Source organism: Cucurbita pepo, chromosome LG03 (assembly GCF_002806865.2).
Source record: "Cucurbita pepo subsp. pepo cultivar mu-cu-16 chromosome LG03, ASM280686v2, whole genome shotgun sequence".
NCBI classification, from domain to species: domain Eukaryota; kingdom Viridiplantae; phylum Streptophyta; class Magnoliopsida; order Cucurbitales; family Cucurbitaceae; genus Cucurbita; species Cucurbita pepo.
In genome coordinates, this window is record NC_036640.1 from 3,702,563 (window position 1) to 3,728,567 (window position 26,005).

Below are 26,005 nucleotides of genomic sequence, written 5' to 3' on the forward strand. Positions count from 1 at the left end.
TCTATATATATATATATATATATATATATATATATATATATATATATATATATATATATATATATATATAAACGCTATTATTTTATTTCAAAACTACATTTAAAATTTAAAAAATACAAATGAAATTTCAAAATTTCATTAATAAATACCTTATTTTTTATTTTTTATTTTGAGAAATCGATGGTTCGATCTTCATCTTGTAAAAACGGATGTGATTGATGACAGGAAAGCAGTGGAGAAATTTGTCAAATATTTGTGTGCTTTTCCGGGAATGAATTGCTATGACTTATTACCTGCTATTACTGGTATCTTCCCGTTTCAATTTTTTTCAAAAATTATTTTTTTAAAGTAATTTGGAAAGAATTATTAATTTAAACTAATTATTTATTTATATTATTAGGTGATAATTGTTGTCTCAATTCATCTACCGTTCGGCTCTTTCTCGATAACGAACCGCAATCAACGTCGACAAAGAACTTGGTCCACTTAGCTCAAAGTAAGTGTTAGTTTTATGGTTTCAAAAAGCATCATTTACTTTCGTTTAATTGAATAAAATGTTGTTTGATTGGGTTGAAAAGTTGTTAAGCATGGAGTATTGACGAAATACAACTATGACGGAATATACCTCAACTTGAAACACTATGGAAAAATCAAGCCGCCGATGTACAACCTCTCCAACATTCCCCATGATCTTGCCATTTTCATAAGCTATGGCGGTCGAGATGCCCTCTCTGACGTTGAAGACGTCAATCATCTCCTCGACCACTTCAAGTTTCACGACGTCGATAAGCTCTACGTCCAGTTCATCCAAAACTACGCCCATGTAGATTACGTCATGGGCATCAATGCAAATGATATGGTCTACAAACCTCTAATTGCCTTCTTCAAGAAGAGAGTTCATGTTAATTTATATTGATTTGAATCCGAAAGAATGACACAAAAACAGAGAATAGAGAATTGAGTTTGTAGCAATAAAGGTTTCTAATAGTAAATAATTTGGAGGGTAAACATTTCGACCTGTTTTAGTTCAACGTTGGTTGATTATATATACGTCTCGTACGATAACCTCAGAAAGGTCACCGGATCTTTAGAACACCCTAGGAAGCATAATCATCAAGTCGACAATATCAACCCGCTATGTTTCCACCTTACGAGTCGAGAAATGATTATTTGATCGAAACACAATGAATTACATCTACTTATTCAAAAGGAATGTTGCAAGAAACTTGTCAACTAAAGATGATATTACATGGAAAACAACTTTAGATTACAGAATACAAACAGCTTCCCAAAATCAAAAGATGAGCAGAAAACATTAAAACATTGTGGTGAAGCTGAAGTTTTGGATTGGATTGGATTGGATTGGGTTAATAAGGAATGCCTTCTTCAGGTAAATCCCAGTTGTCATCATCAGCTTCCTGTTTGGTTGCAGGCACATCCTGCTTGTCCTGTGGTGTAAATCTTTGCTGTGGCCGCCTGTTCATCAACCAAATCATAACTCAGTTTCATCAAACACCTTAGCACGTAAATGATATCCATTTTTCCATCACAAACGTTGTAATTAGCTAATGGGGCCTCAAGAATTCACTTAATAAGACGTTTTTCTACAGCCATCTTCCATCTCGAGTAATGGTGTACTTGGTTTCGAGATATAAGATGTTCAGTGAAATTCTCTATAATAACGAAACGAAAAAGGAAGAAATCTCTCATCATTCTTAATCAACAAAAAATGGTGCACCTTCTCGTTGGCATTCAGCACTCAACCGGAAAAGCTATAGTTGCATCGGCCTCACACATGGAGTTTCTTTGTTCACTCGAATAAGCAGATTAATCGTACTTTGAGATCGATAAGTGAGTTGGATTCTCCTTAGATTCATTGCCAAGTTTGGTCTTTCTTCAATCTTGTGTGGAAGGAATTCTCTCCGGGTTCGACAATTGGGTTAACCTTCCTCCCAAAATGAAGAACCAGAGTCTTTTAACAAAATGGAGTGATTCATATCCCAAAAAGATCAAATTCTTTATTTGGGAGCTAAGCTATTCCAACGTCAATACTCAGGTTGTCCTACAGAGAAAGCATTAGCTGTCCCTTATTATGCATGGGGAATATGGAAACTCAAAATTCACCTATTCAGTAGCTGTTCCTTTGCAAATGAATTCTAGCGCTTTATCTATGCGAGATCCCACATTGGTTGGAGAGGAGAACGAAGCATTCTTAAGGGTGTAGAAACCTCTCCCTAGCAAACGTATTTTAAAAACCTTGAGGGAGAAACTCGAACGAGAAAGCCCAAAGAGAACAATATCTACTAATGGTGGGCTTGGGCTGCTACAAATAGTATTAGAGCCAGACACTGGGCGATGTGCCATCGAGAAGATTGAGCACCGAAGGGAGGTGGACACAAGGCAGTCGGGAATGGATTAGAGGGTCCCACATCAATTGGAGAAGAGAACGAGTGCCAGAGAGGACATTGGACCCTGAATGAGGTGGATTGTGAGATTCTACGTCGGTTGGAGAGGAAAACAAAACATTCTTTACGAGGAGTTTTCTATAGAGTAGATGGTTTAGAATGCAATAATCGCATTTTCAACGACAAGCAGCAAGACTCTCCGTCCTTTACCGAGTAGTTATTTTCGCTTCGTCATGGGGCAAGTTCAAACAACCTTTTCGTACACTACACCCTGTTCGTATTGGCAAAGATATACACCTTTTCAAGAATATGTTCTTACTCTTGGACCAATCGTTCAACAAGGTTAGCTACCTCGTAATAACTATTGAATATAGATTCAAAAATCTGCATGTCTCTTAGTAACCACAGTATAAAAACCGTCGGAAGGACGCACCTCTAGTGTACTAGTTATCGTGCTAACGATAAACACTAAACACTTGGTAGCCATTGGAAAAGGGAAGCGAGGGAAGCTAAGCTTAACGAGGACTGAAGAAGAATCAATATTAATGAGGCCAACGATTTAAGGTACTTTTCTCTCATACATCTAACAGGTTACCTTCCTAGCAATCAAATTCAACACTGAAAGAAAAAAACGACAGAGCAAAAATCGCAAACAATTCAAGGAGAAGAATCACAATAAATCAAAATCCAAACAAACAATCACAGAATTCACAACCAAAAACACAAATCCCAAAAGAAACCACAAGAAATTTTAGAAACAGACCTCCGGCGGTTACGTTTAGCAGCCTCGCGAGACTTGCGCTTCTTAACATCATGAGGATTTTCAAAGAATTTCCGTCTCTTACACTCCTGAATCACACCGGCTCTCATAACCTCTCGCCGGAATCTATTCAAAAGCCGCTCCTCCGGCTCATTATCATCTACAATCACCTGCACATTATAAGCCGATCTGAAGAACATAGTATTAGCAAAGGCCAGCGAGGGGCAGATAACGGAGGCTAATTCCGCCGATAAGGGCTCGGAATGTTTCGGAGCCTGTTGGGGGCTTAGAGCAACCGATCCATCTCTGGATTTTAGTGTCTGAAATTGAGCAGCCGCCTGATTCGCCGGAGAAGGAGACGCAATGAGGGGCTGAAGGGGCTTTGGCGGCGGTGGTTTTGAAGGTAAGAGGAAGGAGAAGAAGCTGGAGAGAGAAGCCATGGATGGGTCTGGAAATTCAGTGTAGAGTTCGCAACTTTGAGAGTTCGATCATCTCCTCTCCATCTCTTCTAGCGTTTGTGGATAAGTTTCCCAATCCATTTTTCTTTTAATTTCGCCAAAAATAGAATAATTAAATAATTAAAATAGCATTTTTTTTTTATATTTTTAGTATGTCTAAATTTTTAAAATTTAGAATTATACATAAAAAGTAATTTTTTTTTTAATAAATATAATATTTTATACATAAATTAATAATATTTTATATTCCGCTCAATATTTTATTAGTCATTTATAAATAAAAATGTTCATTTAACCTACGGACCTGATGTGAGTAGTGGAGAATCGGGTTGGGGACGAGAATTTTATTCTCCATCCCGAACCCCACCAAATCTCCGCCCTATATTCAATATTATGTTGTAATAATTATATTAAGAATTATATTATATTATATTTTTTAAATTTATTAAAATATTTTACCTTAGTTATTTCGACCAATATAAAATATATACATTCGATTAATAGATTTAAGTTTTAAATTTTCACCTATAATAATATAAATATAATAGTATATATATATATTCATTATGAACTCTCCTAATGGTTAAATGGAGGGTGAAAACCTCTATCTCACGACTCGAGTACTGTACTCTCATGATCAGTAGAGATATGTTAATTGTTCTCGTTCCTCTCAATTAATAATAATATATTTTTCAAAAAAGAAAAACGGGGCCAAATCGAGACTGTTTTTTGTTCTCGTCTCCATTAAGTTCATGATATTTTTGCCTTCTACCACTCGTTTCTTCGCCCGAGAAAGAATATAACAACTTGAGCTCATCACTAATAGATATTGTCCGCTTTTGCCCATTACGTATTACCGTTAGCCTTACGGTTTTAAAACGCGTCTATTAGGAAGAAGTTTTCACATCTTTATAAAGAACGATTCGTTTTTCTCTCCAATAAACGTAGGATGTCACAAACAACTTCGTTAGCTACCTGAGAATATTATATTATGTTACGAGAGTGGTTTTGGTGACACGAGTGACCCCATGACATAGTTAATGGCAACTTGTTGATGTTAGCCATTATGACTAGGAATCTTTTAAGTATATAATATGATCACATTATTAAAAGAGAAAGCAAAGGCCACAATGAATTTATATCATAAATTATGGTTTGTCACTAACACGGTAGACCAGCACGTTTTGTCATCACTCGCATGTTTTTTTTAAGAATTTTTTCAAAAGATAACCGAGCATACTTGCATATCTTTAGCATCCCTCTCGTTTAAATATGATATCGGTCGGTTTATATCTCATTTCTCTACTCAAGCATCATGAATATCTTATCTACTGAATTATATTCGAATTGTTTTATATAAACCTGTGGATCCCACATCGGTTGGAGAGGGGAACAGAGCATTCTTTATAAGGGTGTGGAAACTTCTCCGTAGTATACACGTTTTAAAACTGTGAGACTGAGAGCTATACGTAACGAGCAAAAGTGGACAATATCTGCTAGCGGTGAGCTTGTGCTGTTATAAATGGTGTCAGAGCCAGACACTGGAAGGTGTGCCAGCGAGGACGCTAGGCCTCAAGAGGGGTGGATTATGAGATCCCACATCAATTGGGGAAGAAAACGAAACGTTTCTTATATGGGTGTGGAAGCCTCTCCTTAGTAGACACGTTTTAAAACTGTGAGACTGAGAGCTATACGTAACGAGCAAAAGTGGACAATATCTGCTAGTGGTGAGCTTGTGCTGTTATAAATGGTGTCAGAGCCAGACACTGGAAGGTGTGCCAGCGAGGACGCTAGGCCTCAAGAGGGGTGGATTATGAGATCCCACATCAATTGGGGAAGAAAACGAAACGTTTCTTATATGGGTGTGGAAGCCTCTCCTTAGTAGACACGTTTTAAAACTGTGAGACTGAGAGCTATACGTAACGAGCAAAAGTGGACAATATCTGCTAGTGATGAGCTTGTGCTGTTATAAATGGTGTCAGAGCCAGACACTGGAAGGTGTGCCAGCGAGGACGCTAGGCCTCAAGAGGGGTGGATTATGAGATCCCACATCAATTGGGGAAGAAAACGAAACGTTTCTTATATGGGTGTGGAAGCCTCTCCTTAGTAGACACGTTTTAAAACTGTGAGACTGAGAGCTATACGTAACGAGCCAAAGTGGACAATATCTACTAGTGGTGAGCTTGTGCTGTTATAAATAGTATCAGAGCTAGACACTGAGAGGTGTGCTAGCGAGGATGTTGGGCCTCAAGAGGGGTGGATTGTGAGATCCCACATCAATTGGAGAAGAAAACGAAACGTTTCTTATAAGGGTGTGGAAACTTCTCCCTAGTATACACATTTTAAAACTGTGAGACTGAGAGTTATACGTAACGAGCCAAAGTGGACAATATCTACTAGCGGTGAGCTTGTGCTGTTATAAATGGTGTCAGAGCCAGACACTGGGAGGTGTGCCCGCGAGGACGCTGGGCCTCAAGAGGGGTGGATTGTGAGATCCCACATCAATTGGAGAAGAAAACGAAACCTTTCTTATAAGGGTGTGGAAACCTTTCCCTAGTAGACACGTTTTAAAACTATGAGGCTGAGAGCTATACGTAACGAGCCAAAGTGGACAATATCTACTAGCGGTGAGCTTGTGCTGTTATAAATGGTGTCAGAGCCAGACACTGGGAGGTGTGCCAGCGAGGACGCTGGGCCTCAAGAGGGGTGGATTAAGAGATCCCACATCAATTGGAGAAGAAAACGAAACGTTTCTTATAAGGGTGTGGAAGCCTCTCCCTAGTAGACGAGGTTTAAAACTGTGAGACTGACGACCATACGTAACGAATAGAAGCAGACTTGTCACGAAACCAAACATAAAACCGCCCCATTGTCCTTAAATTTATCAAAAGAAAAAAGAGACAAGAATCTAGAGATTAGTGAGGAAAAGCATGATCCAAATGGGATTACCAATAGAAGTGTTTGGTTGAGGCATCTTCTCTATAATTGGTTGGCTTATAAAATAATGCAAAAAGCTTCAAAGATTATTTATTTAATTACCATAATGTCCCCCAATGAATAAGACAAACATAATGGTTGCATCACNTTTTTTTTTTTTTTTTTTTTTTTTTTTTTTTTTTTTTTTTTTTTTTTTTGTTCCTTAGTGACCTAGGCAGCCTCAAAAACATGTTATTTTAATTTTTATTATTATAATATTAATATTAGAACGTCTCATAATTTTAAAACGCTTATGTTAGGAAGAGGTTTTCACACCTTTATAAAGAATATTTTGTTTTCCTCTCCAACCGAGATGGGATCTCACAATCCAGCGTCTTCGATGACACACCAATCGATGTCGGGCTCTGTTACCATTTATAAAAGCCCAAGCCCACCGCTTACAAATATTGTCCACTTTAACCCGTTACGTATTTCCGTTAGTCTCACTGTTTTAAAATGTATTTAAAGGAGAGATTTTCACACCCTTATAAAAAAAAAATGCTTCATTTTCCACTTGACGTGGGATATCACAATCCACTCCCCTTGAAAATCCAACGTCCTAACTGACTCTGATACAATTTCTAACCGTCCAAGCCCACTGCTAGCAGATATTGTCCGCTTTAACATGTTGCGTATCGCCGTCAGTCTCATGGTTTTACTACGCGTTTGTCAGGGAGATATTTTCACACCCTAATAACAAATGTTTCATTTTCCTCTCCAACTGATATGAGATTTCACAATCCACCCCCTTGGAACTCCAGCGTCCTCAATGACACACCGATCAGTGTCTGGCTCTGTTACCATCTATAACAGCCCAAACCCACCGCTGACAAACATTATCCACTTTAACCCATTACTTATCGCCGTCAATCTCACTGTTTTGAAACACATTTATTAGGAAGAAATTTTCACGCCCTTATAAAAAATGCTTAATTCCCCTTTCCACCTGACGTGAGATATCACAATCCACTCCTTTTGAAAATCCAGCATTCTCGCTAACACACCACTCAGTGTCTTACTCTGATACAATTTCTAACCGTCCAAGCCCACTGCTAGCAAATATTATTAGCTTTAGCCCGTTATGTATCGCTGTCAGCCTCACGATTTTACTACGCATTTGTTGGGAGATATTTTCACACCCTATCGAATTTTTACACTTTATATTAAGAATACTTTTTAAAATATTAAAAAATACTCATTTTCAAATAAAAGACGTTAATGCTAGTCTTAAAATTTCAGAGTGTTTACACCGTACTAACCTAAAATTATTTTTAAATTCTTTTAAAAAATATTAATGAATAAAAATTAAAAAATATATTTTAAAAAAATAAAAAATTTTAAAGATATTTTAGAAACAANAAAAAAAAAAAAAAAAAAAAAAAAAAAAAAAAAAAAAAAAAAAAAAAAAAAAAAAACTCATAAAAATGGAAGCTTTTTGTCATATTGTGCATGGCGACGGCGATGGCAAGGCGAATTGGAGGAGAGGAACCTGAACTTTCGGCTTAGAAGTGGAAATCCGTCATGGAAATGACTAAGAACTCATTTCTCTCTGTTTGAAACCTCTGAACTTCCATTGATTTCTCTCAGCCATTTACAGAATCCCATCAAGAACTGAAGAACAAGCAGCCAATCGGAATCAGAATCTCCCCCTTTTTCTCTCTCCCAAAATCTCGCCCAAATATGATATTGTTTTTCAATTGGGGTGGAGTTTGGAGGTGTCCAAATTCCACCCACTTCAATTGGTCCTCTAGTTAGTGCCCTATTTTTTAAACCTAATTTAGCTTTTAACTTTCTTGATTTTAAAAAGAGTAGCCTTGTAATTGTAATTGTATTGTATTGTATTGTATTCTATTGTTCCTTCAAATCTGTGTGTTCTTCGAGTTCTTCACTGTTCCTCTGCCACCATTATTAGTACCACCACCACCATCCTTCTCTTTGCTTTAATGGCCTCCTCTTTCCCTCCATTTCCTTCTTTTCTTCTTCTTCTTCTCCTTCTTTTTCTTCCCCCACTTCCATTTTCAATCCCCTGCGCCTCTGATTGTTCGGTTCTTTGATTTTCATCTTGGTTTTTAGATACCCTTTTGCTAATTTCTTCACGGGTTTCGCTCTGCTTGACATTTCTGGTAAGCCCCTTTTACACGCTTAACTCACTGATTCTTTGTATTGGTACGTTTTTTCATTTGGGTTTCTTCTTGAATGGTGATCTGTCTGAAGTTTCTGTGATTTTGGGGTGGATTTTCCTCTGTTCTTGCCGGTCGGACGTTGGTTTTTTAGAGTTGCCCATAAGGTGTTTGTTAATTTGCCTCACTGAAAAGTGATTTGGGATCTGTTTGGTACCGTTTGTATCTTTGATCTTTGTGAAAGTGGCTCTTGGAATTTAGCATTTGGGGCTTGTTTCTTTGAGGGAAATGGTCAGAAACTGATGAATTGATTGAGTATTTGATTTGGGGTCTGAAGTGCATATGCTTGTGTTTTGTTGATCTTGTTTTGCAGTGTTAGATCAATGTATAAGGATAAAGGTTTAGAGGGTTGTGTTTCTGGTTCAAGGAAGAAGAACAATAGGCGGGACTTGACCGTTCCCCGTAATTCCGCACCACGCTTCGCCCTGGACTGCGGTGTCGGTGAATCCTCTGGTTTAAAATCTCAGGATGCAGATTATTCCATTCCTTTATTTGGTGATGAGTTAGAGCTTTCAATCTTAGCTAGGTTTCCCAAATCCGAGCAATGGAAGTTGTCTTGTGTGAGCAAGAGATATCTAGCTATTGTGAAGAGTGGTGAGCTATATAAGATTAGGAAAGCCATTGGATACAAAGAGCCTTCTGTGTTCATGTTAGCTAGTGGGGAGAGTAGCTGGATGATGTTCGATCGGACTTTCCAGTCGTGTCGTAGGCTTCCGATCCTGCCATCGGATTCGTGCTTTTTGGATGCAGATAAGGAATCACTTTGTGCAGGCACGGATCTCATTGTTACCGGTCGAGAACTTACAGGAGGTGCCATTTGGAGGTATCAGCTAGTAGAGAACAAATGGATCAATGGCCCCTCTATGATCAGTCCAAGGTGTTTATTTGCATCAGCCTCCTCTGGTTCGAATGCATTCGTTGCAGGAGGGATTGCTCTCGAGTTCAGCACGGAAGGCGCTTTCGGCATGGGGATGGAATATGGACAGACTGTGTTGAACACTGTTGAGAAGTATAATTCTGAAAGCTTATTATGGGAGCCTCTCCCGAACATGCACCGGTCGAGGAAGAAGTGCTCGGGCTGCTTCATGGATAACAAGTTCTATGTCATTGGAGGAAGAGACAACGATGGAAACCATCTCACTTGTGGCGAAGTCTTCGACACGGAGAAGAACTCATGGGATTTGATTGAAAACATGCTGGAAGACGCCCCGATTTCAACTTCTCAATCGCCTCCTCTTGTCGCTGTCGTGAACAACGAGCTCTACTCGCTCGAACCGTCTTCAAACGAGCTGAAGGTGTATTTGAAAGGGAGAAACGAGTGGAAGAACTTGGGTCCAGTCCCAGTCCTTGCTGTTGTTAACAAAGGTTGGGGAGTTGCATTCAAGTCACTGGGTGATGAACTTCTGGTAATTGGTGCATCAGTTGAATCATCTGCAAACGATTCCATGAGCATCTACACTTGCAGCCCCGATCCGAGGGCGGACCGATTGCAATGGACGCGTCTCGACTGTGGCACGAACCATCTCAGTCCCTTTATTCTGAACTGCTGTGTCATGGTTGCTTGAATTAAGCTCTCATCAAACCATGTTGGTTGTCTTTGGTGTTCTAAGTAAATAAAATGCATCCCTCATTGGGTACCTTCATCTATCGTTCTGACTAAATAGTCGAATCTATCTCTTAGTGGTCCTTTTCTCTACTACGAACTCCTTCCCAACTAGCCCGTCTGATTGATTTTGTAAGATCAACCAAATCAAAGGGGTGAATTTGGTCTAAAGTTGTCGGAACGTATCGTTTGCTTTATCGAAACTTTATTAATGGAGTCTTGATTGACCTGTCAACATAGGTTGACTTTTCCATATCAATTTCGTAAGTCAATTAATTTTTTAGCTGACCGTTTAGAATCAAATTGATGTTTCGTCAATCAAACATATCATTTGAGAATCAAATAGAAACTAAATTCAGAACTCGGTTAGGTTTGAAAATTTAGAGATCAAATGATTATTTTCGAATATAAATTATATAATATATATTATCAAATAACATTTTATAATAATTATCAAATTTTTTTAATAATTTAAAATTTTGTGGTTTTGTCTAATAATAAAGAATGAAATTAGGTTTTAAAAAATGTATTACTTTCAAATAGAAAATACATAAAAATAAAAAGATATTACCGGGTCGGGTATTACCCGAATGGGTCGGAACCCGAGTCGGTGGACAATTTTACCCTTTACATTTCTATTTTTCTTTTAATTTAAAAGAAAATATTTATGAAATTTGGGTTGTAAAAGAGAAACAGAGAGACAGTGTGAAGAGAGAAGCCATTGGTAAAGCGCTTTCTCTTTTTCTCTCTCTTCCTTCTCTCGCTCCTCTCGCTTTTCCGCCATTGTCAATTTGATTCTGTTCTGAGCTAAGAGAAGAAATCTTCACTTCCAGTCACTTCTCCATCTCTGTAAGCTCTTCAATTCACCGCATTTCCCCTTTTTGTCTTGTTTTTCCTCAATTTTAATTTTGATCCTTTCTGGTTTTTTCCTTCAATTTCATCCTTCAATCCCTTAAATCCAACCTCCCTTTTCGTTTTCGTAATGCGGATTGTATAATTTGATCGATTGCCTTCGTGATTGTCATCATTTCTCCTCTTGTGGACTGTGTGATTTGGGTTAGGGTTTTTGACGTCTCGATGTGGAGTTAGGGTTTCGGTACGCTTGATACCATTTCTTGGAATTTGGAGATTTGGATTTTGCTGCTGCTGGTCTATTTCCTCGGAGAAGCTGGAGTTTTTGTACTGGTAGGTATTTTTCTTCTTCCTGTTGTTTTGTGTGTTGGATCAAAAGTCTGAGATACGCTTGATTGCTTGGGGGATTTGAGGGGGCAATGTTAGAATAGGCATTTGAGATTTTGTTGGTTTGAAACTGTTCTGGTTAGAGTAATTGGTTAGACAGTGATGTCTATGAACAATAATAATCCGCCGAAGAGCCTTGGAGGGACTTCTTCATCGCCTTATGGAAATTCTGGTATAGTTCCACCGTCTATGGCAGCAAACGCTACATTTTCTCAGCCGCAAGCTCAATTAGGAGCTGGGTTTCAAAATCCATTTCAGCTGTCCCCTGCTCAGGTTCTTGCTCAAGCTACGTTAAAGGCGCACGCTCATGCCCAAGCTCAAGCTCAAGCAGTTCACGCGCAGTTTCAAGCTCAGCTACAAGCTCAAGGGCTGTCTTTGTCTCAGAGCCAGAATGTTGGTGGTGGGAACATGGGTTCTCCTTCGCCAGGATTTTCCACACCCGGTCTCGCTGGTGCAAAGCGGATTCCTCAAAAGCCACCAGTTCGGCCTCCTATTCTTTCTCCTGGTACCACATTTTCACCGTTGAAAACAATGGAACTCACGCCTGCTGCTCGTAAAAAGAAGCAGAAGCTACCTGAGAAGCAGCTTCAGGATAAAGTTGCTGCAATCTTACCTGAATCTGCGCTCTACACTCAGCTGCTCGAGTTTGAGTCTCGTGTCGATGCTGCTCTTGCAAGAAAGAAAGTTGACATCCATGAAGCTCTTAAAAACCCGCCTTGTATCCAGAAAACTCTTCGAATTTATGTCTTCAACACATTTGCAAATCAGGTTAACACAATACCCAAAAAACCAAATGCCGATCCTCCTACCTGGACCCTTAAGATAATAGGTAGGATCTTGGAAGATGGAATAGATCCTGATCATCCTGGGGTGGTACAAAGATCAAACCCTTTGTACCCAAAATTTTCATCTTTCTTCAAGAGAGTAACTATTTCCTTGGACCAGAGGTTATATCCAGATAGTCACATCATAGTATGGGAGAATGCTCGATCACCGGCACCTCATGAGGGCTTTGAGGTGAAAAGAAAAGGGGATAAAGAACTTTCGGTTAACATTCGGTTAGAAATGAATTATATTCCAGAGAAATTTAAGCTGTCGCCTGCTTTGATGGAAGTTCTTGGTATTGAAGTTGATACTCGCCCAAGAATAATAGCGGCAATCTGGCATTATGTAAAGGCTAGGAAACTTCAGAATCCCAATGATCCATCTTTCTTTCATTGTGATCCACCTCTCCAAAAGGTATTTGGGGAGGACAAATTGAAATTCACCATGGTTTCGCAGAGAATATCACAACACTTGTTCCCTCCACAGCCCATACATCTGGAGCATAAGATTAAGCTTTCTGGGAATAGTCCAGCGGGTACAGCATGTTACGATGTGTTGGTTGACGTCCCTTTCCCAATTCACAGGGAATTGTCTGCTCTATTAGCCAATGCAGAGAAGAGCAAGGAGATCGACACATGTGACGAAGCAATTTGTACAGCTATAAGGAAAATTCACGAGCATCGTCGGAGACGTGCTTTTTTCCTTGGATTCAGTCAGTCTCCTGTGGAGTTTATTGATGCCTTGATTGAATCTCAAGGCAAGGATCTCAAACTTCTTGCAGGAGAAGCTAGTCGAAATGCTGAAAAGGAGCGCCGGTCAGATTTCTTCAATCAACCATGGTATGTTTGTTCCTTATTTCACCTGTTTTTGCTTATTAGCATCATATTTATTCATTCGCAGTTCATACATTAATTCAGCGGATTTTCAATTTTCAATTTCTAACAACATTTTTGTTTCTCACCCGTGGCCGTGTGTGGATTTGACCCCAAAGATATATTCCTTAACTTCCCCCCTTCTCTGTAGCTGTTTTGTTTTGGCATCATAGACACAAGTTATGCACTATATTGTTCTTTCTTTTCTCTTTCCAACAAAAGAGATTATTCTTTAAGCTTTTAGCTGCCGGCCCTCACACAGAATCTTCAATAGGTTGCGGATTCTAAAATTGGGATTACCTGTTATTCCTTTTATCATCTTGAGCTTGATTGTAAGTTCATGGTTGATTGAACAGGGTTGAAGATGCTGTCATCCGGTACATAAACCGAAAACCCACAGCAGGGAGCGATGTACCTGGAAGTACATGACTGGGTTCTTGTTGAGCTGCTATGGATTGCCATTTTTTGTTGGGATTTTCATTGGATTAGCATGCTACGATACATGTATGACACCCTTTAGTTTAGTAACAAACACCGGATGGTTCCGATGCCGTGCAAAGGCTTCATCAACGCACATGGTATGTGAATTCCATAAAACTCGCTCTTTTAGTCCAAGCAAGCTTTAATCATCAATTAGCTGGTGATGCCAATGCTTCATTAACAACATATGGTTTCTTCATAGTCATTTTCTTAGAGCACCCTTTATTGTAGTATGGAATATTTCTTGTAGTCGAATCTGCAACCATATAAAGTTGAGATTTTTTCTGGTAAAGCATTGTGTAGATGAAAGTTCATGATGATTTGTCAATTATTCCTTGAACATGTAGTTTGTAATCTAAATATCATGTTTCTTGATACTTGGAGGAGGTGCAACTAGAGAAATTCGAGATCGGCGATCTGTTTCTTGATTAGATCGACACGATTTAATACTATTATCTTATAGAAATCTATCAATGTTCAGCTGACAAAGATGAATGGCCATGACTATTTTTTATTTGATGGGAAGATTTTCTCCAGATTATTTAATTGCTGAGATCTTTATTGAAAATTGAGTTTGAAACCCCATATGAAGGGTGATTCAGCCATGTCACCTGCAGTGAGTTCATCCCAGTTGATTATCTTTTTGTTTATTATATCAGTGAGGAATCTTTGGAAAAATATCCAGTTGATTTGAACTCTAGGAACATGAATACTCAAAATGTGTTACAAATGAAACGAAGAGGTGTGATGTGAGCTCTTAGGGAAGATCGGCTTGTTATCCCTAAAGTAACTTTTATCCGTTGAGCGATGACCTTTCTACTCGGCACCGCTCTGATTCTGTCTCGTCTTCTTGGTTTCTGAATTTATGCTATCAACTGTTGACACGTTGGATGTATGTTTTCATCTGTGATGTGATCTGTCAGTTCAGTGTTGGAATCGTTGACTTGAGTCTTCTTCTAATTGTTTAACTTGGGAATTTTGTTTGATTGTTTGTCTTGAATTGGCTCTCTCTCTCTCCTCTTTCTCTCTCCTTTGACACAAAACTTTGAAGCCGCCGACCATGTGTGCCGTCAACAGCGGCACAAACACAGGGTGGTCGGCGGCAATGGGTTTGATTCTGAATTGGCTGAGAATTGACGCCACCACATACTTCATCTGAATGAAAGCCATCTCCTTCCCCAAACACACTCTCGGCCCTGCCTGAAATATTGGAAACTTGTATGGACTGACCAACTTCACCCCTCTTCTCCGGCCACGCCCGTCGGGCTCGAGAAGCCATCGACTTGGCTTGAACTCAAACCAGTCCTTCCCCCACAAACGCTCCATTCTACCCATCCCATATGGGAAATATGTCACTCTATCCCCGGCTTGGACCAGAGTCCCGTCTGGTAAGTGATCGTCGGCAATAGCATGCTTTGAATCCCATGGGACGGGCGGATACATTCTCATGGTTTCACATAGGCATGCCTTGAGAAATTTCAGCTCCTTTAGAGATTTGTAGTCCAATTTTTGTTCAACTCTTAATGCTGATTCCGAGTCTATCTCTTCAACTAATTGATTCTGGATGTTCGGATGATGGGAGAGTAGCCAAAACAGCCATGTCATTGCAGCCGAAGTCGTGTCCCGTCCCGCCATGATGAAGCTTATGGCCATGTCTCGGATCACCTCATCGTTATGCCCAATCGAGATTAACCTACAAAAAATAAAACAAAGTCAAGAATAAAGATTTCGAGGGATCAAATAGATATAAATTTTAAAGTTTATGAACGAAATTTGTAATTTAAACTCATTATATTTTCAATGGTTTATTTCGATCTTACATTTTTTTATTATAATAAATATATGCATGAAATGCATACATACATTATATTATAATTGCATGTGCCAAATAATATTTTTAATATATGATTTGATTATCATCTAGTTGGTCACCTGGACAACAGATCTTTTCTCTCATGGAGATCCTCCATCTTCTTCTTCTCCCTTCTTTTCTCAATTATGTTCTTCACTTTCCGGTGAACCTCCGCCACCGCCGTCTTCAGCCGCCGCTCCGATCCAACCCCGAACCATCTCTTCACTTTCCATATCATGTAAACCGGCTCCATCGCCCTCCCAGCGCTCACTTTCGACGCTACGTCAAAGCTCTTTTCAAGTTCGAGAATAGTCTCTTCTTTGCTCCCTAACACAACTTTACATATTACTCCGAATGCAAATCTTTTGAGTAAATCCTGTGAATAATAAAGCTAGAAATTTTTATTGTGATTATATAATTTTTTTTTTAGGGTTTTTTAAAAAAATTATATTGTTTAGTTTCATCTAAATCAAATAGTTATCGAATGAACCATAAAGTGTCATTTCTCCTATCTCGTTTGCTACGCCCTTACCTGTAAGTCAACGATTGCACCATCTCGAGAAGACGTCTCGAGGGCGGGCAACAACCGCATCTCAACCTCCGACTCCAACGTCTCGACGACAAATTCCTGCAACGACTTGGCGCTGAACTCATGGCTAGCCAGCTTCCGTTGCGTGCGCCATAGCTCGCCGTCCACGTTGAAAATGCCACAGCCAAGAAAGTCACCTAAAATCTCAGTGAAAGGCTTCCCTTTAGGGAAATTAACGAAATGGGTCGTCAAAATATACTCAACGTTATCGGGGTTCACCGTCACCACCGTCCTCCGACATCCAAGGCGGCGGACGACGATGGTACCGGTGGCAGATCCCGACAATAGCTCAGTGTACCAATCCAACAGGCGGTTCCGGTTATTGTAGAAGGAGAGGAGACAGCCGATGAGAGGGTACGTCGGCGGCGAGGAGTGACTGAAAAAGTCGCCGGCCGGTGGCCGGAATCTGAAGAGGAGGTAAATGAAAATGGAGATGGAGAAGAGAGAGATGATGATACCCATGAAAGTGTGACAATGGCATTGGGAATGAAGAAATTATATTATAAAGTGCGAAAATGTAGGGTTTTTAAATATCTTATGTCTTAATTTTATAATATGCTTCGAAGACTTTGGTTTAAAATATAATCACTCGTCAATTAATTTATATAATATAGTTTTAGGGGCGACAAATTATGTTATATAAATATAATAAAAAATTATAAATAATAAATTACTTAAGTCTTATTTTTATATTCCAATGTATACACTCAAATAATTTACAAGAAATTAGTTTTTTTTTTTTTTTTAAACTTTCTAATTACTAATTACTTTATTTGTTATTATTAATTTGAATTATTTAAAACAATAATAAATGTCTTATTTTCTATATTTATATTATATTATTGAGCCAATAAAAAAATTTACAATAGTAATATAAATTAAATTAACCTTCCTACCTTCTTTACATGATTATAATATTTAGTTAAGAGAAATTAAAGAAATTAGAATTTACTTAAAAATTACTAATTTATATAAATTTTTAAGATAATTAATTAAGAGATTATATATTTAAAAAATGTTGAAAACTTTAACGACATAGCTCAATTAGTCAATATATTACCTACTTTTAGTTAGAAATTACATTAAAAAAATTTAAATTAATTGACAAATGATATCATAAAAGTAATTATCTATGATACAATTCAAATTTCCTATCGGGTGCTTTCATGTCCAATCAATGAAATAACAATATATTCAAACCAATAACATTTTCAACAGTGCATCGTTATGATTTTGACACGCTCATGACAAGTCTTAAAAATAACCTAAGCTCATATACATTTTTTTGCACATCTTTGTAGGTTCGTCGGACCTTAGATGAGGTTGTTCGATCACACACTCTACTCATGCATGCATGTACAATCTTCTGCATTTTAGTTCTACACTAAGTCAAGTCATCCAACTCGACCTTGTCTCTACATTGGATTAAAGTCTATCTCATACGATCATCTTAGTTCTTAATTAACATATTCTACATTTCTTGATATCGTCACATATATAAAATAGGTAAAAGTTAAAAAAGTAATAAATAAAAAAACTTCCATTTTTAGGTAAGAAACACGTTGATTGATGGGAGTGGATATGGATATGTGATCCCCTGCAGTTTCTGCCTGCTACGACCAGATAATGAGGTTCAAGTTCTAGACAGCTCCTCTTTAACCCAATCCAACTACGCCTACCGTCCGATCAATCCCACATACCCTACGATGTAGGCCCACTGTTTCATCCAACGGCTCACCTCACACCATTCTACTTCTCCTTTTCACCTTCCATCAAATAAGAACATTGCCAATAAATGAGATAAATTATTGGATAAGGTTGTAATCTAATTATTCGTTTCATACGTCTCAAACATACTCGACATTTATTTGAAAGCTACAAATCTAATAGATACAAAAACGAATCATTTCTGTTAAAAGAATTTTGATCTTTAAATGAAACTAAAAATAAAGTTATTAGAACTTATGTCTAAAATGGAATGTCATACAATTATAGAGATATATAGAAGATCGCTGTCCATAATAATTGGTATTTGGAACAACGGTCTTGCTTAGCTATTTATATGAAAAATCCTTACGGTTGGGTGGACCTATCAAAATCAATAGCATTTCTCTCCATTTTTCTCTATTTTAATAACGTATAAATATAATATACTAAAAAGATAATATAAACTATATAATAGTCTAAGTTAAAAGTAATACCACATTCCTTATAAAGTTCAAAACAATATACTAACAAAATTATATGCATAATGTCATAATCTTTTTTTAGTATGGTTGTATAAAAAAAGCACTCACCTAGCTGTTTGTCTTGGAAACTCCAAGTCAAAGTCTTCCCTTCTGTCCATGTGACATTGCCATTATTGTGGTTCCCTTCTTCTTCCTCGAAGCAATCAAGGCGGCTGCCGGAAATACTGCTCCTCCTCTGATGTCGAACCTGCTGGAGAATTCAGACAAAATATCAGTCGCACTGACCAAAAACAACACAATTCCAGGATGGATTGAGTACACAACAGTCGACAAAATCAAAAACAATTTCGTTGCAAGACAAAAGACATGCCATATTACTGGGTGAAAATGGAAAAATCTGTTAGGAATCACGACCCTCCACAATAGTACGATATTGTCCACTTTGAGCATACTCATGGCTTTGCTTTGGGCTTCCTCAGGCCTCATACCAATGAAGATATATTCCTTACTTATCCATGATCATTCCCGAAATTAGCGGACGTGGGACTCTCTCCCAACAATCCTCAACAAAATCAACCAGACCCTCACGGCTAAAGCGGACTTTTTGGGTTACCAGCTGACCTTTGAAGTGACACCAAGTGGTCACAACTGTTCTGTTACAGCTCCATTGTAAATCTCAGCACCAGATACTGATGCGGTGTTTAGCTTTAGCCAGCATTAGAGGCAGGAATCATGAGAGGTCCATGGCGTTTATCTGGGCAGCTGGGGAGATGGAGAGCCTGTAAACCTTGAAATTGGAAGCCAAGCAAATGACACCACTCCAACCATTTGGCCTGCAATTGACTCACATCAGACAAAGACAACGGGTATAGTGATGCCAGATAGTGGTAGGTAGGACTCTAAGATGCTCAAAATGTGCTGAGAAACAATATGGTAAATCTCAAAAAGCTTTAAATTAAGACATACCTTTGGTACTCATGATTTGGTGCAGCCAACTTTGTAGTCAGTGAAGGAGTATTCGAATTCGGAGAGGATTTTCTTGAAGGTTGAGGGAGGAGTTCTACTGGATTCAGCTCCTACTCCTTTCTTTTCACCAATAATATGGTGGGCTACACTGGGAAAGTCAGATACATAAATTCAAAACACTTACTTTGTACCACAAGGCAATGCTGCTGTAGAGATGATATCAGGAGTTTCATCTGGAGTTCAAGCAGCACTAAGACTCCAAGCAGATTCTTATAGGAAACCTGTTTGCTCTGAGGACAGTGTCCAGGAATTCTACATTTTGACAAGTTAGGAAACCTGTATTATTGTTGTACCTTCCTTCTTGAAGGAAAATTCAGAATAAAAACCAGCAAACACTGTATTTTCTCTCAAACGGAGTATACTTCATTTATCTGTGAAGATAAAATAGAGCTATAGTAATTGTTACAGTACAGTACACTGGGATGGTTATAACTTCAAATTTAGAATGTGTATAATTCGCCACCAAAATGGAAGCAATGAAGATTATATATCACTTCTGCGCATCAATGTAAATTCTGAAAATGCTGCTTCATGTAACCATATGACCGAATTCTACTGTTCATGTGACTCAGATATCTAGGAAGAAACATTTATTTAGGAAGTTCGGAACATAATTGTCAAACGTGGAGAGATTTTTGTAAATTGTCCATTGTATTGACATTTTGATGACCTGTAAATGAAGCAAAATAATGATTCGCAATGCTGGAAGTATATTAGATTATAGAAATGTTCGTACTACTATACAGCTGCTTGGAAGTGATGATTCTATCAAGGAAAATGTAACTTCACCCACCAATAAAATAGATATGTTAAATTACAAGGTTAATCCATGAACTTTTAAGTTTGTGTCTAAAACGTCATCGATCAATGTTTACTTAATTGTGTGACTAATAAGTTCTTAAATTTTTGTAAAAAATGTCTAATAAATCCATGTACTTTTCATTTCGGGTCTAATAAGTCTCTTGACTTGTTTGAATTTTAAAAACTAAACAACTTATTATATTTAAAATTGGATTTAAGGTCTAACGGAACCCTAAACTTTCAATTTTGTATCTAATTTAACTCATCAATATCATAACAATAGTTTTTTACACTTTAGCGTGATGATGGCAGTATAGTGAAAAATATCCTCTAATGTTCCTAATAAATGATGCCATCCTAAATTTCAAATTAATATACTCGAAACAGAAGTTCATTCTATCATGTGCTGTTTTTCACATCTTACAGCCTAGGACAAGATAATGTACAGGAAGGATCGAGTGCCTAATACAAAATCAGTAACATTAACATGCTTCCACAATAGAATGTGATATAAGTATAATCTACCATTCAATAAACAAAGCATTTGTACTGTAACAGATGACCTATTAATCATATTTTCTTTTCATAGTCGGGTGATAATATTGACGTTTAAGGTTATTAAAGATTTTATTATATTTCATCACACCAATGAAAAAATATTGTTCCCTATTAGAAAAAGGGTTATCAAGGTCATGGTAATGATCCTATTGATGTTTTAAGGTTATCGAGATCACAGCCACAGGACAAAAAGATAAAATGAAACTCAGAATCACTTACCATATAAAAGTTACTAAAACTGTCGACATTTCTGATTCTGTATACGAGGCAGCTAAGTTGTTTCAACAAGATTGATCTTTGTTCCACGTTTCAAAAGATTTTTGTATTCTTGAGTTTTTGACCAGTCATCAATCTCACGTGCTCGTAAAACAGGCAAAGGATGTGAGAGTTGTCTTGTTTGAGCATTTCTACAAACACGATCAGTTAGATAAGCAAATGGACTGAAATAATTTGATATAAATACACCTCACAAATCATTCACCTTATATACCATCCTATAGGGCTTGAAGAAGCTTTGTCATAAGAGCGAGCCTGCTCCAAAAATGCATCCACATTCAGTTGATCCGCTATAGATGGACAGCCCCCAGCTAATTTCATCAGAACAGAGATGACCACCTCTTGTTGGAGCCAACGAGTAATCAAACAGTTGAGAAAAGAATTAAAAAATAAAAAAATAATAATAATAATAAATAAATAAATAAATTATCTACAGATAAGGAAGGGAGGGAGAGAGAGTCAAAAGAAATATAGGGTCGCTAGTTAAATAAATTCTGTACTTGAGAATCCTGCGCAACGAGAAGGGCAGCACGATCACAAGTTAGCTCTGCTGCTCGAAGCCAACGGAATAACTGTTCTTCTAAGTTCTGGGCTAAAAATCCACCAAGCCCTACAAAACATAATAAATGATTTTAGGTACGTCACTTGAATCCTGTTAGCCTGAGCCTGCAAAGTCCCTGAATTTATTTTTTTGTTTAAATATCACATCACAATGTTTGTGGTGACATGAATCAAAATGATATACTTTCATGCCAAGAAAATCTTATGTGCACGCGAACAATGCCCTCAATAACTTTATCTTCTAAAATTATAATGTTGCATAATTGCATTAATACTTACGGTTACTGCTCCTTCATTTTCCAAAAGAATCAATTAACTAATAGCCCCAATAATTATATTATCTAATCAGACCGTGATTTAATTGCTTACCAGGAACAGTGTAAGCTCCCAGGGTAAGAATATTCGCAAATGTAAGCCACACACCATGATCACATTTTAGATGACCCAATTCATGAGCCAAAACAGCCTGAATATTTCAAGTGATAGAAAATTACGTCACTTGAAAAATATGTCATGCGACGGATAGCATCAATGAGAAACAAAGGATGGACAACAAACATGCAAAAATGAAATAATAAATAAAAATATACCTGAGTTCCACGTTATGGTTTGGCCGTGTATTTGTTCAATGATGTATGTGCTAGGCATGTGTGTGTGTGTGTGTGTGTGTAGATATAGATATAGATATATGGATTTTTTTTTCTGCATTACAAGAATTGAAGATACAAATTTATTCAGCAACCTAAGAGGCCAAGACTGCATCAGCCATGCATAATGCCGGTTATCATGGGTGCTATTAATGTACAGCATAAAATAACTGCTGACCTGCAATTCTTTTCGTGTAAGAAGCTCCACAAGGCCGGTATGAACAACAACAAACGGCTTTTTACCACTTATGGCTAAAGTATAAGCATTTGGCCCAGGATTTTGACGGACATATAGATCTGGAGCCTCTACATTAAGTACTTGGGCAGCCTCAATCATCAATTTATGAAGTTCTGAAAGCTGAAAATGAAAGAAAGTGAAGAAACATTTCTAAACATTAGTTGAAACACCACATGCTCAATCCCATCACGTTCACATAATAAAATGCTCATCATCTAATGTTCATATTAACTGCAAGGAATCTCTGAGCGAAGCAACCTTTTTGCATATTCGATTAGAAATACTAGATACCCAGATGCATAAATTTAAATGCACTCGCATCATTTACTGAAGTGAGAAAGAAGAGTTGGAAGAGCTAAGAGACCGTCTTTAAGATCATTAAGAGTAAATATGCATAAATTTAATGTGCAATTTGATTGGCAGATATTACATTATTAGTAAGATTTGACCAAACTTTCATCATGGTGCATTTATGCCTAAAAATTATAATAAAGTAAATAAATAACTCACTAACAAAATAAGGGGAAAACAATCCATTTCTAACGAAGAAAATTTTAACAAAGACATAAAAAACGGGGTGTAGTATTGTCAAGATAATGGATTTTTACGGTTGAGAAACCTGATTTTCAGAAAGAAGAATTGATGTTCCTATGTTCTCAAGAAGCATGACTTGCTCAGTTACGGTTCCTGCAATGACAAAAGAACAGTACCATTGACAGCAACAATATTAGCACTATGTAGCCGAGCGATAAAACCAGATATGGAAGTAACTATTTGAAATGTACAATGTACAAAAAAGATAAATAAGTTTTTCTCACGTAACTGCTACAGGTTGGCCTAGCAGCTAATAAGCCAATGTAAATAGTGAAGGGCTTAGAAAATAGATTCATATCATCCTAGTCAACAGCTACCTAGAACTTAATATCTTATATATTTTCTTCGTACCAAAATGCAGTAACGTCACTCTATTGTCTCTTGAGAATCATCAAGGTGCACGCAAGCTAGCTCAAACACTCACGGATATAAAAAGAAAATAACTTAGGGTCATACGACCTTATAATAAAACATGTTAGTGTTGAAATGTTGAGCTACTGGCTTTATGATTTAACCATCTTGATAAAAACATCATCAACCTATTTTCAGATAAGATTCCTTAAAGCTCTTTTGTAAGTTCATTAGACATTCACAAGATTAATCCAACTTGTAACAACGCAATCATGCCCCAATGTTAAAATATGGATACTCGAGCTGGAAATTCAGAAAAATGTAGAAATTGTTTTCTAATTGGCATGTCCAAATCAATTGGATGCCCACGAATCATTCTGAAAGTTCATCAGTTCTCAGTCTTACCTAATAACACCTTCCCCAGCTCGCTCAACCCTGGAATTGCCCGCAAAATCATTGTATTCTGCATGAAAGAAAATTCTTGAATTCAGCAATGAGGTAGCTGACTCAGAATGATATTAACATAAGTATTATCAAAATATCAAAATAATAATAAATAAGGATATTCCCATAACATCAGAGGGTATACCATTGAGTTTAATTTCAAATTGAGTATGAATTCTTTTATATGACGTATTAATTGTTGAATCATAATCCAGAAAGACAGCTGACTCCCTATTGGTTACGAGGACTTCTTGCGGGCTGAAAGAATGAATTGAAAAGATCAATTCACTCTAGTTCCAAAGCTTAAACTTTTTGGTTTAACACAATAAAAATGGCAATACTACACCAGATCCAAGCTTGAATTTCTATATTGTTAAAAGAATGAATTACAAAGATTTATTTGTTTAGATTACATTAGGATACTATTTTCTGTCGTGGTATGTACCTCAGAATTCTGCATGTGATGCCAGCTACGCTTCTATCACAATTATTATAAGAAACGATGACAGATCATAATCTTACTTTGTTTACTATACTGGCCAGACGAAAGTAGAACAGGCCAGACGAAAGTAGAACAAGCCAGACTGGTTTAGGAAGAGCTCCTCGTAGAAGACCTAAATTTTTTTGGTTGAGTTCTATGTTCTTAACTCTCCCTCTCCAATCAATTCCTCCTATTTGATCTCTTCATTTTTCTAGTCCTTTTTTCCTCGTCATTCAGCAACAATAAGAGAAACCTGCAGCCCTCGAAGATAACAAATCTTCACGTATTAACGCGAACATACGCATAATCTAGGAAGAACCGCTAATCTTTCTCATAGCAGTTGGAGGTAAAGCTAAAAGAAATCCGCTTCCGTAGCTAACAAGAAACTATCCTCGCCTCACCCTAATACATAACTGGTTTCATCAATCTCAGAAACGACATAGTCATGAACTCACTAAGGAAATGAGAAAATATTTGAACCTGCTTATCGAGAGGATGGCGGAAATCGTCGGCGAGGGAGGCAGCTCTGCAAACGGAAGACCTAATTCTCTTAGTGATCGGCGCTCCGATTCCGAAGGTAGTGAAATTGAACCTGTGGGAAGGTCGAGATCCGATTGCACTTGTGCAAGGAGTGGAATTTCTGGCGAGGCAGAGAGAAGAAAAGGGAAAGGAAGCCATGGAAGCTGTTCAGTGGTTCGACTGGGGCATTGTATTCAGAGAAAAGGGCGCTTTGGGTTAGCCACTGACCATACTTACGGTCAGCATTTGGCGCCATTTTTTACCGTTAATGACCATCAACGCCTTCAAAAATTAAAATAATCAATTCTTATCTCAAAATTAGGTTAAATTATAGATTCTGCTCGACAACAAGAGTGGACAACCCTATCGTATATTCAAATCAGTTTTCAATATCAATTTCTTATGTACCTAACTATTTTCGATCTCAAAATAGGTCCTCCTTATGATTCTACAAATGGTAGTCTGAAATACAAGATTACACTCAGACTCGGATAGGATAGGATTGTGCACATCAAGCCCTTCGAGTTTCATATTTTGATCGAGTTTGTCATGTCTTCAGCTCTTCTATTAACGGTCTTTAAAGTTCAATAAGTAATTTAACACACGATTTAAATCTAAAAGCTTACAAACAAACTCGTAATTTAACGTATCATACCAATTGAGTTAGACCATTATTATGTAAAGATGTCTACATGGTAGAGGCGGAGACGGGTTCCCATTCTCGTCTCCATCCCTATCACCTATTTTATTCTTCGTTTACGCGAATTTCTCCATTTATTTTTGTGGGAATTCACCGCAGGGAATAAGTAATTTTTTCCTATTAGTTATTTTAAAAAATAGTTATTTCAAGTTTTCATAAAAAATGTATTTATGTTGAGTGGGGCGGGTGGAAAATTAGGCGAGGATGAGAATATAATCTCATCCCCGACTCCATTTATCTAATAGAAAAAAAAATGTTCTCCACTCTCTCCTCCATCAGCGCTAACGATACAAAAAAGTGAAAATAAATACCCTTAATGTAGGTTTTGGTAACTTTAACTATAGAACTACGTTAGAAAACAACAATAAATTCCTTAAGAGA

At 37.6% G+C, this 26,005-nt stretch overlaps 6 protein-coding genes across 10 annotated transcripts in view; 3 read left to right on the forward strand and 3 right to left on the reverse strand.

The window, feature by feature from the left end:
• Positions 1 to 943, forward strand: part of LOC111790734 (triacylglycerol lipase 2-like) — a 3,439-nt gene extending 2,496 nt beyond the window's left edge. The window contains exons 6-8 of the mRNA XM_023671765.1: positions 226 to 305; positions 401 to 496; positions 579 to 943. Coding sequence (XP_023527533.1) covers positions 226 to 305; positions 401 to 496; positions 579 to 916 — 514 coding nt within the window. The 3' untranslated portion in view covers positions 917 to 943. The remainder of the gene's footprint in view (positions 1 to 225; positions 306 to 400; positions 497 to 578) is intronic.
• Positions 944 to 1,140: 197 nt separating this feature from the next.
• Positions 1,141 to 3,689, reverse strand: LOC111790733 (30S ribosomal protein S21, chloroplastic-like). The gene is made up of 2 exons (XM_023671764.1): positions 3,169 to 3,689; positions 1,141 to 1,476 (listed from the first exon to the last, which is right to left on the reverse strand). The coding sequence occupies exons 1-2, from the start codon at positions 3,603 to 3,605 to the stop codon at positions 1,368 to 1,370; spliced, it is 546 nt and encodes a 181-aa protein (XP_023527532.1). The 5' UTR covers positions 3,606 to 3,689; the 3' UTR covers positions 1,141 to 1,367.
• A 4,375-nt stretch (positions 3,690 to 8,064) lies between these two features.
• Positions 8,065 to 10,427, forward strand: LOC111790735 (F-box/kelch-repeat protein At3g27150-like). The gene is made up of 2 exons (XM_023671766.1): positions 8,065 to 8,722; positions 9,093 to 10,427. The coding sequence occupies exon 2, from the start codon at positions 9,103 to 9,105 to the stop codon at positions 10,342 to 10,344; it is 1,242 nt and encodes a 413-aa protein (XP_023527534.1). The 5' UTR covers positions 8,065 to 8,722; positions 9,093 to 9,102; the 3' UTR covers positions 10,345 to 10,427.
• A 629-nt stretch (positions 10,428 to 11,056) lies between these two features.
• Positions 11,057 to 14,176, forward strand: LOC111790736 (SWI/SNF complex component SNF12 homolog). Its single transcript, XM_023671767.1, has 3 exons — positions 11,057 to 11,231; positions 11,444 to 13,285; positions 13,675 to 14,176. The coding sequence occupies exons 2-3, from the start codon at positions 11,724 to 11,726 to the stop codon at positions 13,745 to 13,747; spliced, it is 1,635 nt and encodes a 544-aa protein (XP_023527535.1). The 5' UTR covers positions 11,057 to 11,231; positions 11,444 to 11,723; the 3' UTR covers positions 13,748 to 14,176.
• A 294-nt stretch (positions 14,177 to 14,470) lies between these two features.
• LOC111790737 (cytochrome P450 94B3-like) lies at positions 14,471 to 16,701 on the reverse strand. Its single transcript, XM_023671768.1, has 3 exons — positions 16,183 to 16,701; positions 15,731 to 16,026; positions 14,471 to 15,491 (listed from the first exon to the last, which is right to left on the reverse strand). The coding sequence occupies exons 1-3, from the start codon at positions 16,699 to 16,701 to the stop codon at positions 14,723 to 14,725; spliced, it is 1,584 nt and encodes a 527-aa protein (XP_023527536.1). The 3' UTR covers positions 14,471 to 14,722.
• Positions 16,702 to 17,487: 786 nt separating this feature from the next.
• Positions 17,488 to 25,161, reverse strand: LOC111790739 (protease HtpX-like). 5 transcript variants are annotated; one of them, XR_002814551.1, is made up of 12 exons: positions 24,886 to 25,161; positions 23,886 to 23,943; positions 23,155 to 23,222; positions 22,476 to 22,655; positions 22,020 to 22,116; positions 21,590 to 21,699; positions 21,295 to 21,428; positions 21,033 to 21,220; positions 19,395 to 19,706; positions 19,050 to 19,261; positions 18,537 to 18,675; positions 17,488 to 18,005 (listed from the first exon to the last, which is right to left on the reverse strand). XR_002814551.1 is itself a non-coding variant. In XM_023671769.1 (8 exons), the coding sequence occupies exons 1-8, from the start codon at positions 25,081 to 25,083 to the stop codon at positions 21,085 to 21,087; spliced, it is 981 nt and encodes a 326-aa protein (XP_023527537.1). In that variant the 5' UTR covers positions 25,084 to 25,161; the 3' UTR covers positions 19,964 to 21,084. The 5 variants fall into 5 exon arrangements, 1 of the variants encoding a protein (XP_023527537.1); XR_002814549.1 differs by having other exon boundaries at positions 18,537 to 18,678; XR_002814550.1 differs by having other exon boundaries at positions 18,537 to 18,678; positions 19,395 to 19,825.
• Positions 25,162 to 26,005: the final 844 nt, after the last annotated feature.

Coding starts and splice junctions, on each gene's coding strand:
- LOC111790733 (XM_023671764.1), bottom strand. CDS start 3,605: ATGGCTTCTCTCTCCAGCTTCTTCTCCTTCCTCTTACCTTCAAAACCA. Junction 1,477..3,168: donor GCTAAACGTAACCGCCGGAG/GTCTGTTTCTAA, acceptor GTTGATGAACAG/GCGGCCACAGCAAAGATTTA.
- LOC111790739 (XM_023671769.1), bottom strand. CDS start 25,083: ATGGCTTCCTTTCCCTTTTCTTCTCTCTGCCTCGCCAGAAATTCCACT. Junction 23,944..24,885: donor GCCATCCTCTCGATAAGCAG/GTTCAAATATTT, acceptor TCTTTCATGCAG/AATACAATGATTTTGCGGGC. Junction 21,700..22,019: donor GGGAGCTTACACTGTTCCTG/GTAAGCAATTAA, acceptor TATGTTTTGTAG/GGCTTGGTGGATTTTTAGCC.
- LOC111790736 (XM_023671767.1), top strand. CDS start 11,724: ATGTCTATGAACAATAATAATCCGCCGAAGAGCCTTGGAGGGACTTCT. Junction 13,286..13,674: donor GATTTCTTCAATCAACCATG/GTATGTTTGTTC, acceptor TTGATTGAACAG/GGTTGAAGATGCTGTCATCC.
- LOC111790735 (XM_023671766.1), top strand. CDS start 9,103: ATGTATAAGGATAAAGGTTTAGAGGGTTGTGTTTCTGGTTCAAGGAAG.
- LOC111790737 (XM_023671768.1), bottom strand. CDS start 16,701: ATGGGTATCATCATCTCTCTCTTCTCCATCTCCATTTTCATTTACCTC. Junction 16,027..16,182: donor GTGCAATCGTTGACTTACAG/GTAAGGGCGTAG, acceptor TATTATTCACAG/GATTTACTCAAAAGATTTGC. Junction 15,492..15,730: donor AGAAAAGATCTGTTGTCCAG/GTGACCAACTAG, acceptor TATTTTTTGTAG/GTTAATCTCGATTGGGCATA.